This window comes from Dendropsophus ebraccatus, chromosome 6, assembly GCF_027789765.1.
Source record: "Dendropsophus ebraccatus isolate aDenEbr1 chromosome 6, aDenEbr1.pat, whole genome shotgun sequence".
In the NCBI taxonomy this organism is placed as follows: Eukaryota; Metazoa; Chordata; class Amphibia; order Anura; family Hylidae; genus Dendropsophus; species Dendropsophus ebraccatus.
In genome coordinates, this window is record NC_091459.1 from 11,136,759 (window position 1) to 11,161,222 (window position 24,464).

The 24,464-nt window shown below is 41.1% G+C and overlaps 1 protein-coding gene across 3 annotated transcripts in view; it reads right to left on the reverse strand.

Moving 5' to 3' along the window:
* Positions 1-4,746: 4,746 nt before the first annotated feature.
* Positions 4,747-24,464, reverse strand: part of MLIP (muscular LMNA interacting protein) — a 138,891-nt gene continuing 119,173 nt past the window's right edge. For all 3 annotated transcript variants that reach the window (XM_069973424.1, XM_069973426.1, XM_069973427.1), the window contains exons 10-13: positions 23,192-23,236; positions 20,683-20,727; positions 16,526-16,649; positions 4,747-5,256 (exon numbers count right to left, since the gene is read on the reverse strand). In XM_069973424.1, the coding sequence (XP_069829525.1) occupies positions 16,539-16,649; positions 20,683-20,727; positions 23,192-23,236 (201 nt within the window). In that variant the 3' untranslated portion in view covers positions 4,747-5,256; positions 16,526-16,538. The remainder of the gene's footprint in view (positions 5,257-16,525; positions 16,650-20,682; positions 20,728-23,191; positions 23,237-24,464) is intronic.

The following is a 24,464-nucleotide window of genomic DNA, read 5'->3' on the forward strand; positions in this document are numbered from 1 at the left end:
TTTATGGCTCTACTAGGCATTGTTCCCACCTGGCCAGAATCCTGCTCCACACTGATGAGGGGCAACACCCCGAAAAAGCTTTCTGTGGATGGATACCTAGCCTTGTTTTTTCCCTTGTCATTACATGACTCATAGGGCCACTTAATATGATGGTTTTGGTGGTTGCCATGTTACTTCTTTGAGCGGGGAAGCGGATGCTTGGGCGCCCTCTCATTGCGCCATTTTTGCTCAGTGTGAACAGGGCCTAAGAGGAAAATATAAAATCTTTGCTTCCTTAAATTGTCAAACAGCTGGCATTATATATGGAGTCTTCTGTACTTGCCCTTTAAATGGGTTGTAGCAGGAATATATATCAATTATATGTGTAAATGTGCTGTTTTTAGTAAAGTAACTACTTACTGACATCACTATAGCCTACTGCTCAATATCACCAGAATGGTCTCACCACAACTCCTTTTATTTTTTTTTTCTTTAACAATGACCACATATACTGTATCTACTGCAAACACCAAAATAACCAATATTCTCCCCATACAGTAGATCCTAGAATTATATACGAGCTCTGAAGCCTGTAGAAGTGATAACAGTTACATCCAGTAACCACAGATGATGTCTTCTCTGATTTTAGGCAATCTCCATTTTGTTCTCCATCTGACTCCAGCCATGAAGATTTCTTCCAACTGCAACTTGTCTCTGCACAGTATGATGCCCTCTTTAATGTGCCATACAGTTAGAATGTCCTCAACAAAATGCCTAAACTGTATCCCCCACTAACAAATAACACCCTGTGATCCCATTCCATAATAATGCCCCCTGTGACCCTATGTAATGCCCCAATACAGTAACATAGAGTACAGTAATATGATGTTACCGGTGTTATTGGGTAGTTAAAGTGCCCCATACATAAATAATACCCAATGTGCCCCCCATACAGCAGTAATAAAGCCTCACTGTGTCTCCGTAAAGTAATAATGCCCTCTGTGCCCTCCCAAAGCAGTAATGCCACCTTGTTCCTCCTTATAGTAATAGTGCCCCTTCTGCCCCATATAGTAATACTTACCTCAGTGCCCCTATACAGTAATAATGGCTTCTGTGCCTCTATACAGTATAGTAATATTTCCCCCTGTTCCTCATATAGAAATAATGCTCGCTGCCAGGGTGCGATCATCCTCTCCAGCAACCACAGCGCTCACAACTCTGGAAGTCAGGTCGTGACATCACTATTTTATCCAGGAAGTGACATCCCCATGTTATCTAGGAAGTGACATCACCATGTTATCCAGGAAGTGACATCACCATGTTATCCAGGAAGTGACATCACTATTTTTATCCAGGAAGTGACATCCCCATGTTATCCAGGAAGTGACATCACCATGTTATCCAGGAAGTGACATCACCATGTTATCCAGGAAGTGAAGCCTTGATGCAGTAGTAAGTGCAGGGAAAAAAGCACTTTATGTACATTTCCCATAATAATTGTATATTGGGGATTTGTATAACTTTTAGGGGGCAAAATACTTTAATAAAAATTTTTACCAGACTTCTCCTTTAATTTTTATTTAGGAGCTTAGAATTTTCGTTTCTGGTTGTCCACATGGCCTCCCCATTTATCTACTCACAACTTGACAAATGTGTCTTTTCCCATTGTACTATGTTACTATGTAATAGCCATTGGGGTATAAATTACCCTAAAATACAGTTTTTTTATTCCGATAGTAAGTAAATGCTTGGTTTATTCTTGTAAGCAATCATCACATTTTAATTACTTTTCTATTTGAAATACAAATGTACACCAACTACAATATGTGGCAGCATACAAGCAATACTGGCTTATCAAGTATCACAACCCATGATATTCAAACAAATCATCTGGCAATATGCAGGTAATTCAGATTCTTCCAGTAACTGAATAAATAGAAAACATACATACAAAATTTAAGAACATGGAAAGTTACTTACGAAAATAAAGTGTTAAAGGGAATGTGTCACCTAAATAAAATTAGAGTCAGATACAAAAACTTGTTCTTTTGTTATAATCTGTTTCTATTTTCTGACTTTAATTTTTTTATTTCACTTATTGTACATTATTATGGGAGCTGCCATCTTTCCTGGGCTGTTCTTAACAGAATTTAGTGACATGTTTTACAGCAAGCCTCATGGACATAAACGACAATAGATAGAATTGAGATGAATGTAAAACATCATTGAGTGCAACCTGACCTTTGAAGAGGTCATTCCACAGAGAGCTGCTGGTGTCACATAGCGCTGCAATGCTATACAGATCACTTTACAGCAGCCTCCTCCTTATCAACACAGAAACAACAGGAAGTCTTAGCTTAGTTTTAGCCCCAGTGTTGAAAATAAAAACTGAAAGAGTTCAAAATTATTTTATAATATAGATAGAAAAATTAAAAATTAAAAAAAAAATGTGGCCAAAAATTCTTTAAAAATATGTTTAACATAAAAACATTATTCAAACAATAAGTCATTTTCTGATGACATATTCCCTTTAAGTGAAAAGGAAGAAGAAACAGGAGAGTATCAATTTACATGGTATAAGCCACCAATAACAGAGAAAATAGAATTACTGATAATGACTGATAATGTAAAGAAGTCAATTAAAAAAAAATATATATATCTTTAATAAATGCCTTTCTCATAGTGCAGATTTTTTTTTCTTTCCTATTTAAAAACAACACTCAGATGGACTGTTTTCTTAGGAAAAAAACAAACAAAAAAAAAACAGAATGCAACTGAGCTACATCACTGCAGAGTGTCAGATGAATATTCATGAGGACGTGAGAGTCGGTGCACTGAGGGGTAAATTACCATAATGGATGCACTTGTTAGCATATGAATAAAAAGCAAGATTATACATTACATTACATACAGATTTTGCAATACGTCTCACTGTATCCATTTTGGAAAACGTATACAGAAAAAACGTGGGCAACCTTGTTTTTTGTGTACATTTCAAAATGTAAAAAAAAAAAGAAAAACAGGATTCATTTTGATCCGTTTTATCTATATTGTAAGTCAATGGAAAACGAATCAAAATGTATGGCATACAACATCATCTGTTTTTGCATCACTATTTTTTTATTTTTTTTATTTTTCTTTTTTTACATAGAACAGATACATTAAACGAATAGCAAAATTGTGATGTGAACCTAGCCTAAGACCGTAACATTCTTCTAATTTGCTGTTAGATTCCCTTTTAAGTGACGCTTTTTCCAATTTTGAAAAAAAAACAGTACTTTCTAACAGAATATGGGGTAAACAGGGCCTTTTCTGTTTACTACTGTAGCTTGTAACAAGTTTGCTGATGCTGTAGATACATATGAAAGAAAAAATAATAAAATTAATAATACACAAGATATAACGCAGCCTTTTAAAGTGGGATTCCAGTGCTGGCCAAAAATGTGTATAGGGCTGTGATGTTCCTGCTGGGCCCACTGCAGCTCCTGTAAATCTACTTCTGGTCCCCTGCAGATCATCTTTTCTTCCTGCTTAAAACAGGGCCTGCCCACTCAGCCTATCATTGGTGGCCCTATCTGGGCCAGTGATTGCTAAGTGGGTAGGTCCTGCATTGCTCTTGTCTTAGAAGTAGACGGAACAGACAAGCAGCGGAGGACCGGAGGGAGGAAAGTGCTTGTTTGTTAGTGTCACAACAACAAAAGCACTACACCTATTTTTGGCCCTCACTGGAATACCCCTTTAAGAAATGATTAAATGCTCTATTAGGCTATGCTCACACAACGTATATTTTCGCAAAACTACGGCCTTTGTTGCCGATCGCAACAACGGCCGTGATTAATACGAATATATATACGTTATGTTGCCGTCTATGGAATCACGGCTCTAGAGTATACACATAGGGGGACATTTATTAAGTCCGGCGTTTTTTGCGCCGGGCTTAAAAATGTCCACACAGCTCTGCCGGTACGGAGATTTATGTAGAGGCGGACTGCCTCTACATAAATCCAGCGCGCGCTGGTGCGCACGGCAGGAAAACTACGCCAGCTGAGGGCTGGAGTAGGTTTCCTGCGTATTTTTTAGCTCCGCGCCCCATCCCCGCCCTCCTGGCATACTCGGTCGCAAGTGCAGATTTGCGAATATTTTATTCGCAAAACGGCCATTTGAGAATAAAATTATACGCAAATCAGCACTTTCCGTCGTAAAAACTGATTTTGCCGCTTAATACATGTCCCCCAAAGTATATGCTCCGGCCGGGATCTCTAGTGGCGCCGTCATTGAATAGCAGCCACAGAGAACCTGTCAGTGCACACAATGAAGCGCGCGGCTCCAGCCGCACACTCCATTGTGTGCATTGAAAAGTTCTGATGCGGCCCCATCAGAACTCAGCGGCACTAAAGGATCATCCGGCCGGTACTGCAGTACCGGCCAGGATGATCTTATCTGACACCGGCCATGGCCGGTGTCATATAATGTGTGAACATAGCCTTTTACAATTTTTTCAATATCACTGTATATACTAAATTTTCAAATAAAATCAAGAAATCATTAGTTTTTTTTTATTTTTTTGCAGAGCCTATAAATGTGTTTTTATTTGGTATATGAAATAAAGGAAAAACCTAATACTGAATGGATCAGGACTATGCATCTAGATGGTCTTATCCTTACCCCTATAAATTATAGTGTAATTGCAGGAACAAAAATGTCAGATGAAGTATGTTCACATCCTCAATAGCTGACCTGACAACTTTTTCTCCGGAGAGTTTTTTTTATATTTCCTATTTACGACCTAGACTGATCAGCTATAACATGAAAAACCTGCTCAATATTTTGTATGTTCTCCTCATGTGGGTGAACCAGCTTCTGAATGTGTACTACGCTAACTAGCCTCTAGATTTTAAAAGCAGATCCTTTAAATCCTTTAAATCCTCTATAGATCGGACATCTTTTTCCAGCACATTCCACAGGTGCTCGATCAGACTGAGATTTGAAGAATTCAAAAGCCAAGTGAATTTCAGGAATTCTATTCTATACATTAACTGCACTATATTGTGGCCGATCTTTGTATAATGATAATTAATTACATTGTATATATTAAAGAACTCTACATATGCAGACACACATATGCATAGGAATATACTTCTATAAAATTACATGATATATGTTACAAACAAAAGTATTATTGTTAATATATCTGATATCTTTACTGATTAGCAGAACTATGTCAGAAAAAAAATCATCACGGTTAAAAATGGCTTCTTTTTCCATTCTGGATTCAACCTGAAAAATATAGAATGAAAATAAATTATTAATCTTATATTGCCCATCATCAATATACTTAAAGTGTTCCTGTAGTTTACATTTTTTTTGCAGAAACAATAGTACAGGCGATTTTAAGAAACTTTGTAATTGGGTTTATTAGCCGAAAAATGCATTTTTTTTCATGAAAAAAACAGTTTAAGCTCTCCCCCATGTCTTCATGGTTTTCTATGGAGAGGGGAGGGGTGGAGGGAGATGAGGCACCAAAACAGGACAACAAAGAGTTAATTTACAGCTACATCACCGGGGTATCTCCTCTGAAGTCAGCACTGACCTATTTGACCTCTGAATACCAGCTTTCACACAGCTCCCACTGTGTAATCCTCTGCTCACTGTTCTCTGCTCACTGCTAGGAACTAGTCACCCTCCTCCCCCCTCCCCTCTCCATGGATTAGATAGGGCTCAACTGATGTAAAAGAGTTGAGATTTCCTGATAAGGAGCAGTGAATGAGGGAGGGGAGGGGGACCTGGGGAAAGTCTTTTTGATTGCAGATAATGGCATATTTGTCTAATAAACCCAATTTCAAAGTTTCTTAAAATTGCCTGTACTATTGATTTCTGCATAAAAAAACGACAGTGACACTTTAAAAGTATATTAAAGTTCATTATTACTTTACTAAGATCATTATTACATTACTATGAGCTTGAATTAAAAAAAAGTACAGATAAGTAACTTTGTGCCATTTTTTACTTTTTTAAAGAGTAGCCTACACTAGTGGCATTGAAGCTGAACAGAATGATGTATCACATACATTGTTCTGTTCAGTTGTCCAGAGATATCCTTCTAAATAATGAGTCCTTGATATTCATGAGCCCTAGTTCCCTCTACCCACCGCCTACTGATTGGCAGTTGCAATCTAACAAAAATAAAATAAAAATATTTACAACATGTGTAATCCAATATAAATAAATTAAAATTTTAAAAAAGTTTGACTTATTTAATCCCACAAAAAGAAATAATTCAATTGTTTAGATAATTCAATTCAATGCTATTGCATTGCATTGAATTGTCAGATCAGCACTCTTCTAGTACAGCCTGTCTATGGCAGATTGTATTAGCATATTCATGGACCGATTAGACCCCCTGAACCACCATTGCAGATCAATAATACTATATAGATGCCACAATCACTATTGATCATGGCACATAGATAAATGACCAGCATTAGGGTCTGGCTTTCTGGCTTTGGCTTTAAATCTTTGGCAGATAATCTGTCAGATAATCTTTCTGTGTAAATGGACCCTAAGGCTATGTTCACACTACGTGTGACCCCGGCCGGGTCACGGAACGGCCAGTCTCTGGCCGGATGATCTTTCCGGCCGCAGAGCTCTGATGCGGGTGCATCAACGCACCTGCATCAGAGCTTACCATAGCCCACAGTGAAGCGAGCGGCCGGAGCCCCTCGCTTCACTGTGTGAACTGACAGGTCTTTCTGCGGCCAGAATTCACTGAATTCCGGCTGCAGAAAACTGACCTGTCAGTTTTTTCCGGCGGCATATGGGATCCCGGCCAGAGCGTATACGATGTGTGTACGCTCCGGCCGGGATCCCATTGAAAATAAGGCATTGTTCCACGTCGCAAAATTACGGCCGTAGTTCTGCGGCGAGAACTAAGGCCGTAGTTTTACGTTGTGTGAACGTAGCCTAAGACTGATTACTGATACCAGTCATTATTGGCAGGCGTCGGCTTCAGATAGCAGCTGTCACTGGCCCTGTAGGAACTGAGTAGAGATGGGCGAAGCAAATCTGGCGTATCAAAATTCGCTGTGAAACTCTCTGTCAATTCACTTCGAACCAAATCAAAGCAAATTTGTCGAGTGATATAGGGACAGATAGGAGAGGAATGGCGGAAATTGGCTGATTGACTTCTTTTTTTTTTTCATTGTCCAACTTTTGACACTTTCACAATAACATGCTTTAACAAATTCTCCCTTCTGTAATAGTCCCAGTATTGTAGCCAATATAGTTTTGGCTGTTTTAATAAAATTCGTTAAATTCGATTCACAAATCTTAAAGGAGTAGTCCAGCAAAAAGTTTTTATTAAAGTATTAAATTGTCCCCCAAAAGCTATACAAATCCCCAATATACACTTATTACGGGAAATGCTCATAAATGTCTTTTTCCCCTGCACTTACTACTGCATCAAGGCTTCACTTCCTAGATAAAAATGGTGATGTCACTTCCTGAATTAAATGGTGATGTCACTTCCTGAATAACATGGTGATGTCACTTCCTGGATAAAATGGTGATGTCGCCACCTGACTCCCAGAGCTGTGCGGGCTGTGGCTGCTGGAGAGGATGATGGCAGGGGGACACTGAGGGACACAGGGCGCTGGAGGGACACTGAGCATCCCCCTGCCATCATCCTCTCCAGCAGCCACAGCCCGCACAGCTCTGGGAGTCAGGTCGTGAAATAACCATTTTATTCAGGAAGTGACATCACCATGTTATCCAGGAAGTGACATCACCATGTTATCCAGGAAGTAAAGCCTTGATGCAGTAGTAAGTTATCAGGACCAGAAGGTACAAACATGGCAAGACAGTGGGCTCTAGGTCTGTACCCACTCACTGTCCCTACCTGCTTGCCTCGATCGGCCCTAGGCGGCCGTGGACAACCACGTAGACATTCCCTACGCTGATTACTTGCACACAGAACGAGACGGACGAACATACATAAGAATAGTCTACAAGCCGGGTCAAAACCAAAACAGGCAGCAAAGTACAAGATCAGCAGTCAAAGGGATCGTGAAATAGTCAAGCATAAGGTCAGATAACAAGTCGAATCAAACAGAGGGATTAGGAATAGACAGGGAAGCTGGAGCCAGGAGTTAACCTAAATAACCAGCGCTGGAACTCTGCCCTAGCTTTGCTTTATACTGAGCAAGAGCCCGGTCCGGATCCTCGTTGGACCGGCCTTCTGATCGTCCAGGTTACAGACAGGCAGAAAAAACAGTCACAGAGACCAGACAGGTGTAAAATCAAGTCCAGAAGCTTCTCAGCTTAACTCCTTAACAAAGCCAGAAGCTGAGAAGCAATCGGGTGTGGCACACAAAAGCAAAACACCAGGCCCAGTTCAGACCAGGCTACTGCAGATTCCTGACAGTACCCCCCTCTTATGAGGGGTCTCAAGACCCTTATTTAACGGACCTGGCTTAGACGGATTATGTGTGTGAAATTGTCGAACTAGGCGAGGAGCATGCATGTCCCTAGCAGCAACCCATGTACGTTCTTCCGGGCCGAAGTCCTCCGTCTTTTTTGCCTACAAAAAAGAACCCCGCCCCCAAAGGAGAGGAGGAAGGACGAATATGACCCTTATGAAGACTATCCTTTATATATTCCCGCATAGCCTTCCTCTCAGGACAGGACAGGTTAAAAATACGTCCCCTAGGAAATTTGACACCGGGGAGTAAATCAATTGAACAGTCATACGGTCTATGAGGAGGTAATACCTCCACTGCCTTATCGTCAAATACATCCGAATAATCTGACAGAAATTCTGAAATCTTCTCCTGCCCAGGGGAGCACTCGGCAAGAGACACAGGAATACAGTGGGAAATACACTCAGGACCCCACCGAACAAACTCCCTGCCAGACCAATCAAACACAGGGTTATGTACCTCCAGCCAGAGTAATCCCAGAATCACATCAGAAGATAAATTATGCATAAGAAGAAAATCTAGATTTTCAACATGAACAGACCCCACCTTGACTTCTAGATGGGGGGTTATATACCGTACGTCCCCTTGGGCAAAGGGAGCAGAGTCAGCCCCAGTAATATTCACTGGGCACCTGAGCCGCAGGGGACATGCCTCTAAACCAGAAAAAAACATAGGGTTAATAAAATTTGCAGAGGACCCATAGTCGATCTGGGCATAACCAGAAACATTTTTCTCCCCTAACCTCAGAGAAATTGGCAAAAGTAGTTTATTCTTTTGGGTGAAGGTTACCTGTGCGCCTGAGTGACCCCCTCGATAGTCGCTCAGGCGCCTGGAGCTTTCTGGCAGTTGTTCCGGTCTGAAAGGGCATCCTCTTACGCGGTGTCCAGTTTAGCCAAAATACAGACAGAGGTTGTTATGCAGACGGTGTGTCCGCCTGGCCTTGGCGTCTGTGGCCTCCACTTGCATGGGTTCCTCCATAGGGGGTGAAACAGGAGGGGAATGTTTAGGGAAGGAAGTTGGAGACAATGAGGTTCTGTTATGGTCTGGGGTACCCCTCTCCCGCTGTCGGTCCCTCAATCGTCGGTCCACCCGGATGGCCAAAGTCATGCTTCCCTCGAGGGTGTCAGGACTCGGGTAAGCCACTAAAAGGTCTTTTAGCTGGTCACTAAGCCCAGCCCGAATTGGAACCGGAGGGTGGAGTCGTTCCAAGTGGAAAGACTGCTCCACTGCTGGAACTCTGAGCAGTACTCCTCAACCGGACGTTTACCCTGCCGTAACATGGTCAGTTGTCGCTCAGCATTGGCTGCAGTGTCCGGGTCATCATACAGCAGGCCCAATGCGGAGAAAAACCTGTCAACTGTCTGCAAGTCGGGAGAGTCAGGTGACAGGGAGAATGCCCATTCCCGAGGGGGCCCCTGGAGAAGGGACATAACTATGCCCACTTTCTGAGCCTCGTCTCCAGAGGAGCAAGGACGCAGCCTGAAAAACAGATTACAACCCTCCCAGAAGTAAAGGGGTTTTCAGGAATAGACAGGGAAGCTGGAGCCAGGAGTTAACCTAAATAACCAGCGCTGGAACTCTGCCTTAGCTTTGCTTTATATTGAGCAAGAGCCCGGTCCGGATCCTCATTGGACCGGCGCTCTGATCCTCCAGGCTGCAGACAGGCAAAGTAACCAGTCAATCACAGAGACCAGACAGGTGTAAAATCAAGTCCAGAAGCTTCTCAGCTTAACTCCTGCAAAGCCAGAAGCTGAGAAGCAATCGGGTGTGGCACACAAAAGCAAAACACCAGGCCCAGTTCAGACCAGGCTACTGCAGATTCCTGACATAAGTGCTGGGGAAAAAAGCACTTTATAAGCATTTCCCGTAATAAGTGTATATTGGTGATTTGTATAACTTTTGGGGGTCAATACAATACTTAAATAAAACTTTTTGCCGGACTTCTCCTTTAAATACTTTGATCAAAAATTTGCAAAGCTAGCAAATCAAATTTCGGGCTGCTTCGCTCATCTCTAATCCTAAGGCATACATGTGTACCTGACCCATGACGGAACTGCTCTTCATGGGTCATTAAGAGGTTAAACCAGACCCCTGGCAATCAGGTTATTGCAGGCTTTTAGTATAAAAGTAATGTTAGGATAATACAATTTAATATGGACCGATGACCTCCCTATGTAACTGAAACATTTCAAAAGCCAGCAGATAATTGTAATAATATAAATGTAGTAAACTAAATGAAGTGAATACAAATACAATAGATGCAAAGTACAATAGATTCTTATCCTTGCCAGGCGCTTCTTTTGTGCAGCTATGCTAATAAGATACATGTTTTTATGGAATCACAAACCTTACTACTGCATTAACTTTTATGTAAGGAAAGCTAATTATCTGCAGACACTGAAGCAGCAGCGCCGCCGATATAGCAGAAAGGAAGGGTCCAATCACCGCCTTTACAGTCAACACACAGACTCATTTTTCCTATCCTGTCTTTCCGCTGAGAGCAGGATGCGTAAAATATTGTGTAGGCAGGGATACGTAGAAATAACATTTCTATATAATTTCTATTTATCTCACATTTCTCTCAAATCCTTCAACGAGAAATTCCTATCACTATGCATCACTATTCATCAATTTTCTTGGACTTAACAGAGTGATGAGTGAAAATAATTGATGGGAGAACAGATATATACATTATTCATCACATGGAAAGATAAATGCCGAAACTTTTCGAGGTTTCCTCCTTTCCTCCTATTGTTGGCATAATATATGGTATATACACTATGGGGGAGATTTATCAAAGGGTGTAAAATTTAGACTGGTGCAAACTGGCCACAGCAACCAATCACAGCTCCTCTTTCCTTTAAGCACTGCCTAAAGCTGAGCTGTGATTGGTTGCTGTGGGTAGTTTGCACCAGTCTAAATTTTACACCCTTTGATAAATCTCCCCCTATATCTCTCTGGATCTACTATATATATATATCTATATCAGACCAACAATTGCTTTTGGAGCAGAGTGGTGGTTGGTAACCTAGTCAACAAGCTGTAAACAATTAAAGGAAAAGAGCAGTGCTCAAGCAGGATATAAGTTTGTATTAACAAAAAATAAACTTGACCAGTCCTACAAGTTTAATAGAGATGAGCGAAAACTAAAATGCTCAGGTACTCGATACTCGAGACGAATATTTTCCGATGCTCGGGTGCTCGTTTCGAGTAACGAACCCCATTGAAGTCAATGGGAAACTTGAGCATTTTTGCAGGGGACCCAAGCTCTGCTCAGGGAAAGTCCATCCGAACCCGATCGTTCAGTATTTGATTAGCGGTGGCTGCTGAAGTTGGATAAAGCCCTAAGGTTGTCTGGAAAACATGGATATAGTCATTGGCTGTATCCATGTTTTCCACATAGCCTTAGAGCTTTATCCAACTTCAGCAGTCACCGCTAATCAAATGCCGAATGATCAGGTTCAGATGGACTCCAGCATGCTTGAGGTTCGCTCGTCTCTAGTTGCGTAAAAAAACCTGGAAACCTTATAAAATGATGGAAACACCACGAAAATGGACAGGAAACCAAGGGACTGTCAGCAACAGGACAAATTGACTACTGACAGCAGTTGTCAGCAGAGAGCACAGTGTCTAAATGAAAATAAAATACCACTTCCTGCAGGACATACAGTAATTGATAAGTATGGGAAGACTTGAGATTTTTTTTTATAGAAGTAAATTACAAATCTATATATTTTTCTGACACCAGTTGATTTGAAAGAAAAAGATTTTTCGCTGGACAACCCCTTTAAATACTGCCAAGTGAAAACATTACAGCAGGTCTGCTTTAAGAGTTTTAGTAAATACATTTTTCCTTTAAGGAAAGATGGTTACCTCCTGTAGTGTTCTGAGATAGGTGATGAAGTTACAGGTAAGCCTGCAGTTTACTATTCTGCTAAACATTTCTTAAATATATTGATATTCTCGACATTCTTTGAGTCAAGTACAAATGCTGTAATCATTGATTGGCTTTTACAACACACCTGAGGGCATTGACTTTGATCTCTAAATATTTTTCTCATATGTTCTCACTAAATTTATGCCTTCTGTAATAATGTTAAACATTTACCAGAAATTTTGACTGTGGAAAAATTGTCTAAATTTGCAAATCAAGTGAATGGGCGTTCTGTACATAAACAGAATGAAATATTATTATATAATACACAAATGTTGAAATGTAAACTTTAACCTCTTCACAACATATGACTAGATACAGGGATTATATACATATACGGTCTTGTAGAGGTGTATGGACAAGGCTTAGGAGCTGAGCCCCCTACACACAGTGGGTGTCGGCGTTTATCTTCAGCGGGTACTAGAGATGAGGGAACTTTTCAAAAGCAGGTTCGCTGATTTTCGCCATAAAACTATAAACGAACAAGGTAAACTACTGCACTGACACTAGGGGGTCTATAGGGGCTCTTTTGCAGTGAAAACCATGCACAATATACACATTTTTTTACTGAGTAAAAACATGTACAGTGATACCTTGGTTTAAGAGTAACTTGGATTGAGAGCGTTTTGCAAGAAGAGCTCACAGTTTTTCAAAATTGTAACTTGGTTTAGGAGCTCCTTGTACTGGGTGGGAGGGAAAGTTGGGGAAGGGCACAGTCTGCATAGTGGGGTCATGGACAGCCCTGTACTCTGACCCAGGAAGTCTCCCTCACCTTCCAAATCATAGCAGATCCACTTCAGTTTGTGTTGGTAATCTTTTCATAGCTGTAAACTCTCTCTCCCCGGATATAGCGCTGCATCTATGTGCCCACATCTACCCTGCTTATTCCTTCATACTCCCTGCAGTCTCTGTCAGCCCTTGTGTTCCCCATCCTCTCCATTCCTGCTATAATGTGCCTGTACTCACACTCAGTTATACACACTGCTGCTATAATGTGTCTCCACTCACACTCAGCCATATATACTGCTGCTATAATGTGCCTGCACTTACACTCAGCTATACACACTGCTGCTCTAATGTGCCTGCACTTACACTCAACTATACACGCTGCTATAATGTGGCTGCACTCACACTCAGCTATACACACTGCTGCTATAATGTTCCTGCACTTACACTCAGCTATACACACTGCTGCTATAATGTGTCTGCACTCACACTCAGTCATATACACTGCTGCTATAATGTGCCTGCACTTACATTCAGCTATACACGCTGCTGCTATACTGTGCCTAGACTTACACTCAGCTATACACACTGCTGCTATAATGTGCCTGCACTTACATTCAGCTATACACGCTGCTGCTATACTGTGCCTGCACTCACACTCAGCCACACACTGCTGTATAGAAAAGTTTCTGTCACTGTCCTCCTGCACATCTCTGTGAGTCTCACTGTCTGATTGGTCCATGCTGAACACCCCCCTTCCCCATTGCTGTCATGTGACCACACAGACCTGCTTCTCTATTATAGCCTGTTGTACTACACTACTAAATTATGGGGATCCTCACCCTTGGGGCAAGCTGATCCCCAAGCAGGGTCAGGTATGGGATGCAAGGAGTTGTTACAGCCCTTAAAACATCAGGACCTTGGGAAAGCCTCTTTGACACTTTTCTTCGAAAATAAAACCATTTTTCTACATTCTGGAATTACAGCTGGATATATGAAAGGCATCATTACCTAATTGTCAGGAGTTTAAAATGTGAATTGCCTCCGACAGATTAACACCAAACTTATTTAAACTTAGGTTTTGTATATTATTCATCCTATTAGCATTTACTTCTTTTGTTCCTTTTTTTTAGGAAATAGGATTAGGTGATAACTTTTTCATTAACTTTATATAGCAACATTGAAGCAATTATATATGAGATGTTTTAATGGAACGCCTACTGTAACTGGATGGGACCTTAACAGGATTGAGTCACCTTTAGGTTGCTGCAAGTTTCCATTAATGAAACATTAATTTAATCTTTAGAAGTGCTATATTACACAGTACTTAAAATTCCGCTACCAGTTGTATTGACTTTTATGTATTAAATCCAATATTTTTATTATTGCTTTGATTCAGATACATCTTAAATCCCATTGAACGTGCATTAAAATAATAAATGTTTAATTATCTTGAATAAAATAATAGATTTATGGACTTAAGTCTTTCAGGGAATTAGAATAAGTTAAGATTCTACTTACAAAAACCTCATGCCAAGTGTAATTCATTTTATTCTACAGTATATATGTGTATAACATCAAAAGCTAGAGATGACAGAATCAGTTCACTATGTTTGGCTCCAGCACTAGGAAATAAAATATAGGGGTAGGCATCGTAATAGTACATTTTACTGCTAGTCAGTGTGTATGCGATAAGGGTACTCAGTGGAAAGACCAAAAAAAAATGGCACATCTATTGTCTGTCACTTGACTATACAGACATTTATACCATTAAAAAAACACCCAGATCAAAGCCATTACAATAAACAATTTATTTTATAAAAATAACAATTCATAAAAAACACAGAAAACGAAGAGAAGTACTGCAGCAATATCCAATATGACCTGCGCTATGGGTGTGAAAATACATTAATAATAAGGTCAGAATATCTATATCTAATGCTGTGTGAGGCCACGTTCACACAAAGTAAGTTCCACAGTAATCACGGCTGTTTTTGCAACGGCCGTGATTAGTACGGAACTTACGTTGTGCTGCAGGCTGAGGCAATTCCGGCCGGAGTGTATACGCATAGTATACACTTCGGCCGGGAACCCTAGCGGCACAGCGATAACTGACATGTCAGTTTTCTGCGGCCGCTATTCAATGAATAGTGGCCTTGGAAAACCCTGTCAGTTCCCACAATGGAGCGTGCGGCTCCGGCCGCACTCTCCATTGTGTGCAGTGGAGAGTTCTGATGCAGGCACGCATGGATGCGTCCGCATCAGAAATCAGTGGCGCTAAAGATCATCCAGCCGGTACTGCAATACTGGCCGGGATGATCTTTTCTCAGACCGTCCGTTCCTTGACCCGGCCAGGTGACGGAATGGCCGGTCTTATACAGCGTGTGAACATAGCCTGAGGATAGCCTGAGCCTGTTAGTTATAACAGGTAACTACAAAAAAAAAATCAGTGAAGCATGTCACAGTTACTGAAGCAGTCTATTCCGCTAGAACTAATCAGTGTTTCCCGCAAGGGTGAGTAAATCAAATACCAGTAAACATCACACACTCCCCTGGCAGGCTTTATCTGCAACTTTGTAGCCTCTTTGTAATGCTGGGAGCGTTAATAATGAACTTACTGTGATTAACCCTCCGGCCTTACAAAGTTGCTAAAAAAATGCAGATAGGGACTTGTTTACATGTCTGTTTACATGTTTACATGTTTACAGCTGTCTCAGAAAGGGAGGGGGGAGGAGGGGTAGACAGAGAGAAAGGCTCACACACAAATTTTTGTGTCTTTAGCAGAAAGCAGCAGCTCAGAACTGGGGGAAGGAGACCGGATTGATAATAACAAGTATGGAATGAATGGTTAGTCTCACCATGGGCAGCAACATATGAAAAAATATGTATGAATGGAATACTCCTTTAAGAAAGTCAGTAGGTGGCATTGTTGCTTAAGCAGCGAGGTGTTTGTTTGTGTGTGTCTAGTCAGTACAAGGTAAAAATGTTCGGGCAATTTTTGCGCTTTTTGCAATTTTTATTTGCGACTTTTTACTTAGATACATTCACTATGGTAGGGCTACATTTTAATGAATTAGTCACAAGATTTTTGAACAAAATACACACCAATCCTCATTAGAATACTTGCACACATTAGACTCCTTAAAGGGGTTATCCAGCGCTTCAAAAACATGGCCACTTGCTTTCAGAGACAACACCACTCTTGTCACCAGGTCAGGTGCGGTTTGCAATTAAGCTCCATTCACTTCAATGGAACTAAGTGGCAAACTTCAACCAAACTGGAGACAAGAGCGGTGCTGTCGCTGGAAGAAAGTGGCCATGTTTTTGTAGCGCTGGATAACGACTTTAATAAATGTCCCCCACAGTGTAATAAAATATTCAGGCATTTATATTGATATAAAGTGAAACTTACCCAAGGAGCCCTCTTATTCTCTTTTGTATGGGGGCATGGAGAATTGCTGGAACAGATTTGGATGAAATTTTCTGTCTTCATTATCTTTCGCTGATACTGGTCTTATAACTCCTGGCCTTGTCATCTAAAACAGAAGACAAACCTCAAGTGGTGTTCACTCATTTACATTATTTGGCAATTTTGCTTACAGTTTTAATAGTTAGTAATGAGGTCTCCTACTATAGTGCTGAAGGGACTCTGTGTGCCATGGTAAGGAGCCATAATACAACAAAGAATCAATGGAGCCGCGTCACAGAGGGGAGATCGTCACACTGGGGGCTGGCGGACCTTCCCCAGTGCTTCATGCCAGGCCAGTGCTCGGGCATAGATCGGCGCCATGCGTGGGAACCGGGCTGCCCAGACAATCTGACGATTACTCGGGCAGCGCCCCTGCAGCTCAAGAAGCAACTACAGTAACTAAACTTATAGATGGCTGAGATTAACATTTACCCCAGCTCTCTAGCATATATTGTAATAAATTCTGCCAATTTTTGTGCAACTGGGAGCTTGTGCAAAAAATTTGCTACTTTTTTCTTGCCAAAGTATTGAAGTGTAGGTGGTTAATAAATTCCCCCCATGACGTCCAACACTTTTGGATATGAGTCTAATTTGAAAAGAACAGTCACCAAAAGTAAATAATAGATGCAATACCTTTAGGCTATGTTCACACTGCATATTTTTAGATGTAATTACGGTCGTTATTCGTAAAAAAAAAAAAATTTATATCTGGGGCTGTTCTGGCTCAGTCTTTTGCTTGGTGAGACCATTAGAAGCACTGGGGCACCTGATAGGAGCACTGCCTGCCCCCATAGCGCCGATATGAGCCGGCCCAGCCCTTTCTATGGATAATGGATGGAGCGGGCCAGCCCATATCTGCGCTATGGGGGTAGGCAGTGCTCCTAACAGTTGCCCCAGTGCTCCTAATGGTCCCACTGTACCATGGACCAATTCACCAACTGCACCGGGATGGCACCGATGAGGAAGGTAAGAGACGTATCATCCTCCTCGGCATCTCCTGTGTAATAGGGACATATCAGCAGATTAGATTTGTCTAAACTGCTGATAGTTCCTCTTTAATTTCCCCGCAGAACATTAGAACTGAAGCATTTCAGATGTCCATCGGTCATGGTCATGGTGTCCATGGTCCATCGGAGGCATGTCCATATAATGCATATCTTCCAAAGAACATGAGAGATGCTATTTGTAGCCACGTCCTACTCTGATTAATATATAGAGCTCTAGACTCTATTAACTCTATTAACACAGAGTGTATTGTTACAGAATACTAAATACATAATTCTTCTGTATTCTTATTGCATTGCATTGTCAGGAACCAAATGACATTTACACAGTTGGAGCTAAATTGTTAGGTCGGATGACGGTCTGCGGAATGTAAACAAGCTTTGAAGAGTGAGCAGTAGAATATAGCCTTCCAATGTCGATATCAACTGAGAAGAAAACATCAAATATATCGAGATCAGCACAAGATAAGTAAAGCAAAGAACTTGGAAAGTTACTCAACTATTTATGTCAATTTTAACTGTAAAATATTGTACAAAGGAGGGTTCTTCTTTTAATAGATAGTTGCTATGACTACAATATTTCACTGTTAAAATTGACATAAAAAGATGAATAGCTTGGCAATTCATAGAGAAAATATAAGATTGTTGGCAGAAAAGGGCCACCTAGTCCACCTAGTCTATCTCAGGACAGCTGTAGGTTTACCCCAGGCATCTTTTTAGGCATATTTGTCGTGTGCAGCCACAGCCGCCAATAGAAGTCCGGGTTGCCATGGAAATGTCCTAAAGGTCGGTGAGTTCTGCGCACAATCCCTACTAAGAAAAATAGGGATCATACATAAAACTCACCAACACTTAATTTTTTTCAACGGCAACCGGAACTTGCATCGGAGACGGTGTCTTTACACGGAAGGACTGAACAGTGACTGGATCGCTTTAAAGGGGTTGGCCACCTTTTATTTTCTTTATTAAAAAAAAAAAGTTCCTGCTCCACTGCACGTGAGTAGACAGAGATAGTCTTTCTGTCCAATAATCACTTGTTTTAACAGGGCTTGTTGAAAGGTAACGATCAGCCATGATTCACTATGTTCACAAAACGCTATTTTTTTTTAGAAAAGAACGGACACTATTTGCAATTAAATCAGCATCCGTTCTTTTTTGCAGTCCAGGCATTGCATTAAATGTTCATGTAGCCGATACAGCAGTATTAGCTGCAGGAATGTGTCAAACGTCGCCCGGCGTCTAGCTGTATAACACCATCCTTAATTGGTTAATTGCATCCAAGCACTACCCATAAATTCTTGGCCCTCCGCTGATATACCACCCAAACCGCTCCCCCCCCCCCCTCGGGTGGTGCCTCTGCATGTGTGTGGTCCCAGCTGCCCATGACTCCTGTCCTTGCTCTGGTTCCAGCCTTGAGTCCTGCTGCAATCCCGTCTGCCAACCTATGTGTCTGCACCTGCACCTCACCCCTAGCACCCTGGGTGTCACCTGCTGCAGCAAGTCCATCCCACTTTGCGCTGAGCATTGGTGAAAGCCCCTTAGACTTTGCTCCACGGTACGGCTTAGTCATCACTAGAGGTGGTACAGTAACCAATCAGATCAGGTGTTAATTTTACCAGAGCTCAATAATACACAAAAGCAAAGTTCTGTTTCGATGCTATAGGCAACAAAGACAACCTCTCTATATAGGACAGCATTATAAAACTCCCTCATTATAGGAGAAGTCCGGTGAAAATTTTAATTAAAGTATTGTATTGCCCCCGAAAATTTATACAAATCACCAATATACACTTATTACGGGAAATGCTTATAAAGTGCTTTTTTCCCTGCACTTACTACTGCATCAAGGCTTCACTTCCTGGATAACATGGTGATGTCACTTCCTGGATAACATGGTGATGTCACTTCCTTGATAACATAGTGATGTCACTTCCTGGATAACATGGTGATGCCACTTCCTGGATAACATGGTTATGCCACTTCCTGGATAACATGGTGATGTCACTTCCTGGATAACATGGTAATGTCACTTCCTTTGATAACATGGTGATGTCACTTCCTGGATAACATGGTAATGTCACTTCCTTTGATAACATGGTGATGTCACTTCCTGGATAACATGGTAATGTCACTTCCTTTGATAACATGGGGATGTTACTTGCTAGATAACATGGTGATGTCACGACTCGACTCCCAGAGCTGTGCGGGCTGTGGCTGCTGGAGAGGATGATGGCAGAGGGATGCTCAGTGTCCCTCCAGTGCCCTGTGTCCCTCAGTGTCCCCCTGCCATCATCCTCTCAAGAAGCCACAGCCCACGCACCTCTGGGAGTCGGGGCGTGACATCACCATGTTATTCAGGAAGTGACATCACCATTTTATCCAGGAAGTGACATCACCATGTTATCCAGGAAGTGAAGCCTTGCTGCAGTGGAAAAAAGCACTTCATAAGCATTTTATGTAATAAGTGTATATTGGTGATTTGTATAACTTTTGGGGTGCAATACAATACTTTAATAAAAAATTTTGCCGAACTTCTCCTTTAAATATCTGCTGGTACAATCCCTTATAATATACCTTTAATACATTTGTTTTCTTTCTTTTTTTTTCTTTCTTTTTTCTTTAAGGGAATCTGCAATTTTTTAAAATTTTTCATAGGAGGCGACAAGTGACAATAAAAATTAAAATGCTGGGTACATGTGACAAGACGACCCACCCTGCGGCCGCATGCCACTCACTTACATATCTAAAACATCACTAAGTTTGCATATCTAGAGGTAGGATTGTGAAGGTGCTTTTACCCCCGCTGAAGCTGTGATTAGTTACATTATGTAAAAACACGTGACAGATTTGCTTTAAAGTCCAAGCCTGCACTGAAAATTCTATTTCATATTAAATGTGATATAAGCAGCACGCTAACAATGGATCTAAATCACATCCACACATTACCCATTGTTCTATGTAACAATGATACAGCTGAGGGGTTCAGTCTGTACTATGAATTGAAAAAAGATTATATCAATTTATGTCATATGTCATTAATTAGTTTTATTTGTTATAAAGTGGAAGAAAAGTATTCGAGGTAAAATATGTACTTACTTGAGAATGTGTCGCTTTTGTGTTTGGTAGAGGTTGGAGGGTGGCCTGTGATTTAAAATAAAACTAGACATAGTAAATGAAGTGATTTGAAGTTATATGTTTGTTTCAACATTTACAGAAATAATGAAAAAATGTAAGGTAAGGCTGGGTTCACATTATGTATTTGCAATCCGTTTTTTTGTTGTTTTTTTTTTTTATTCGATTTTGCAAAAAAAGGATAAAAAAACTAATGTATTTGTGAGCATCTGCTTTGAACAGTTTTTCCAATGACTTCCATTATAAGGCTATGTTCACACAACGTCTTTAGAGCTCCTTTTAAAATGACATCTGTTATTTTGAGCCTAAAATAACGGACGTCATTTATCTGCCTTGCCTCCCCTTAGTGCAATGACAGCTGTTGGTACATTATACTAGTTTGGTTACTAAATGGACTTTGGATGCGGCTTAATTGAAAAGTCCATTGAATTTAATAGTAAAAACGGAGAAAGAACGGTGACAAAATAAAAACTGCGTGTGAACAACTAATAAAAAATGTCCGCTGTTTGCAAAAGACGTCCGAAAATAATGATCATGTTCATTATATTGACTTCCGCAGTAAAAACGTCCGTTATTCAATACATTGTGCGCATTGGACGTCCGTCTTCCCATTGACTTCAATGCATTGCCGTTGCAGTCAGTTAAATCGCGGCAAAAATTGAAGTTTTTTAAAATATGAAAATCGGCCGCCTTTTCAATATTTTTGGTGTCTGGTGCCGGATGGGGTCTCCGCCAAGATGGCGCTGATCCCGGCTCGGCACTCGTTTGTTTTCGCTGCAGTAACATATATTTGTTAACAATGGTTTGAATTTTTTACAGGCCATTAGATAAAAGAAAAGTTATACATGTTATATATCGTTTTAATCTTAACAACTTGAGGAACATATATAACAAGTCAGTTTTACCCCAGGGCGAATGGCGTAAAAACAAATGCCCCCTAAATAAAAGGAATTTGTTTTTTTGTTCAATATCACCACACATTGAATTTTTTCCTGGTTTCGCAGTGCACTTTATGCAAAAATTCAGCCTGTCATTGCAAAGTACAATTAGTGACGCAAAAAATAAGGGCTCATGTGGGTTTCTAGGTGGAAAAATGCAAGTGCTATGGCCTTTTAAACGCAAGGAGGAAAAAACGAAAGCACAAAGATGAAAATTGGCTCCGTCCTTAAGAGGTTAAAAAACAGATGCGCTTTGATCCTTTTTTTTTTTATAATGGAAGTCAATGGAAGAACAAATCAAAATGGATGCACACAAATGCATGAGTTTTTCATCCGTTATTTGCAAAAACAGATGGAAAAAAAAAACCGGGTTGCAAAAACGTAGTATGAACCCAGCCTAACTGTACATAATATTTAAAGCAGCCTAGTCAGTAAGTGCTTTGTGTATAAACACAGGCCATGGCGGTACTGGCTTTCTGACCCTGAGTTTGTGCATACCTTTATTATGGTAACACTGAAACATCACACTTTTAACTGATATGCAAATTAATTAGGGTAGCTTCACATATACCGGATCCATAGTCAATTTCATGCTGCAGTCCTGTGTCCGGTGATTTTCTATGGGTTTACATACTCGCAGAGGATTTTCCATTCCACTGCAAGCATGTAAAACCCTATCTCCCATATTATATTACCTGGCTACACTCCGGCTTGATTCTGCACGGAATTCCGTAGTAATTCCATGCGGAATTCCGCAAGAACACTTTCCTTGCTAATTCAGCGCTGATCCCTCAATGTGAGAGTAAAACCGGCAGCCATACAGGCTGTCTATTAGAGGGCTCGCACGCCTCCTTTTATTTAAATGTCAGTTTCAAAAGTCAATAAATATCAATAGTACAAGCGATTTTAAGAAACTCAGTAATAGGTTTTATTAAGCAAAAGAGTTTCCTTCTGTACTCAAAATGCTCAAACCCCCTCCCCCCCACTTCAGAGGAAGTAGGATTTCTGTGTCCATTATGTCCTATGGAGAGGGGAGGGGCTGAGAGGGATGAGTGAGAACAGAGAGGAGAAAAGGCAGCCCTGAAAAACACCACATCCTGCAACCTTATCTCACCCAGCTCCCAGACTCAGTGACCTTTGAAATGCATTGGCCCTATGTTCTGGCCGCAATTGCACAAACTAAGAAGGAAATTTTAGTTAATATACATATCCTACTCATCTGCAACTGCCCATTGTTTTTGGTCCTAAATCATAATGCCCATGTGACCTGGGGGTTTCCCAGGTAACTTCCGATCCCCGCGCTTTGTCTAGTCTGTTTACAGGTTGGAAGGACATATGGGCAGCAGTGTAGACTATTACCAAAAAAAAATTTTGCAGCTAAAGTGATAAACATTATCCATTGCCATTTTTCCTATCCTGTCGGAAGTGAAGTTTTTGTCAAGAACGTCCATTGTTTTAATTGCAAACAACAGCTGTTCTTGAAATATAAATATGTTGTGTGAATATAGACTAAAACTATGTTGCTCTTGACTCACATATTTGGTTTCTCGGCCGGCTGATTTCATTGGAGCCCTTGGCATCTGTAACCGAAATGAAATGATAAATATTTATTTACTTTAATGTATGTATCCCAAAGCAAATATCCCAAAGCAAATCCTGCCTGCAAAACAAGAGAAAAGGTTGGTCCCTTCTTTCCCCCCCTCCCCCCCACATTGGGGTCCCATGAATCCTGTACAGGAGTCCTTCCCCCAACTCCACCCCCCACCCCGCCACATACTCACCTGGCCCGTCACAGTCCACCAGCATTCCTATGTTCTCCTAGCTCCCTGAGTGACATCACTCACACCTGGGAAAATGAGTGCCAGGGGACTGTGATGGGCCAGGGGACTGTGTGTATGGGGGGAGTGTCTTCTGGCAAGAAGTGCAATGTTGCATCTGGCCACAAGGGAGACTGATGGAAGCCAGTGCCACAGCATTTAACTGAGCATTTATCACAGGACTGTGGGCCCGATCAGTGCACAGGCCCTATAGCAGTGGCATGGTCTGCCTATATGACAGCTACGCCACTGTATACCCCTTTTTGAAAAAAATTGTATACTATGTATTGACTTATTTGCAGGCCCAGACTGGCTATGCTCCTGGCTGGGCAGATTTCTTCTGGGCCGCTCTTTGCAGTGAGGAAGAGGATCACCTAGCTTTTTAAATCAACCTTATTTGTATTCTTACAGTTTGGACTGAAGCAGGGATAGAGGAGAGGAGTGTGGAACATGCTAACAAACTTCTCCTGCCAATGAAAAGAAGTGTATTACTCCCAGCCTTCTACTACTGGCTGTGAGCAGCCGCAAATCAGGCGTAAATCATGGCGAAAATTTACGCCTGCTCCAGAGCGGTTATAGATTACTGCGCCTGCCATGCAGCAGGTACAGGACTGCCAAGGCGTGCATCTCTTAGTAAATCCGGAGAGATGCATGAGAGGAAGGGAGGCGTTATTTCAGATAAATCCTCCTTTGGTGTATTAGGATTGTGATATTTATTAGTTTTATTGTATAGTGTTTTGTACTGCAAGTTATATTTATTGTGGTAAAACTGCACAACTGCACAAAAAAAAAAAAAAAAACACAACGAAATTGTGCAGTTCCAAAATGGAACGATTTTGCTACTGTAAAACTATGAAATTTATGCCATGTTTCTTGCTTCAGGTGTTTTCATGTAAGGCTAGGTTCCCACTGCACTGTGTGCATCCGTTTTGATCCGTTTTTCCATTGACTTCCATTGTAAAAAAAAAAAAAAAAACGGATCAAAATGGAT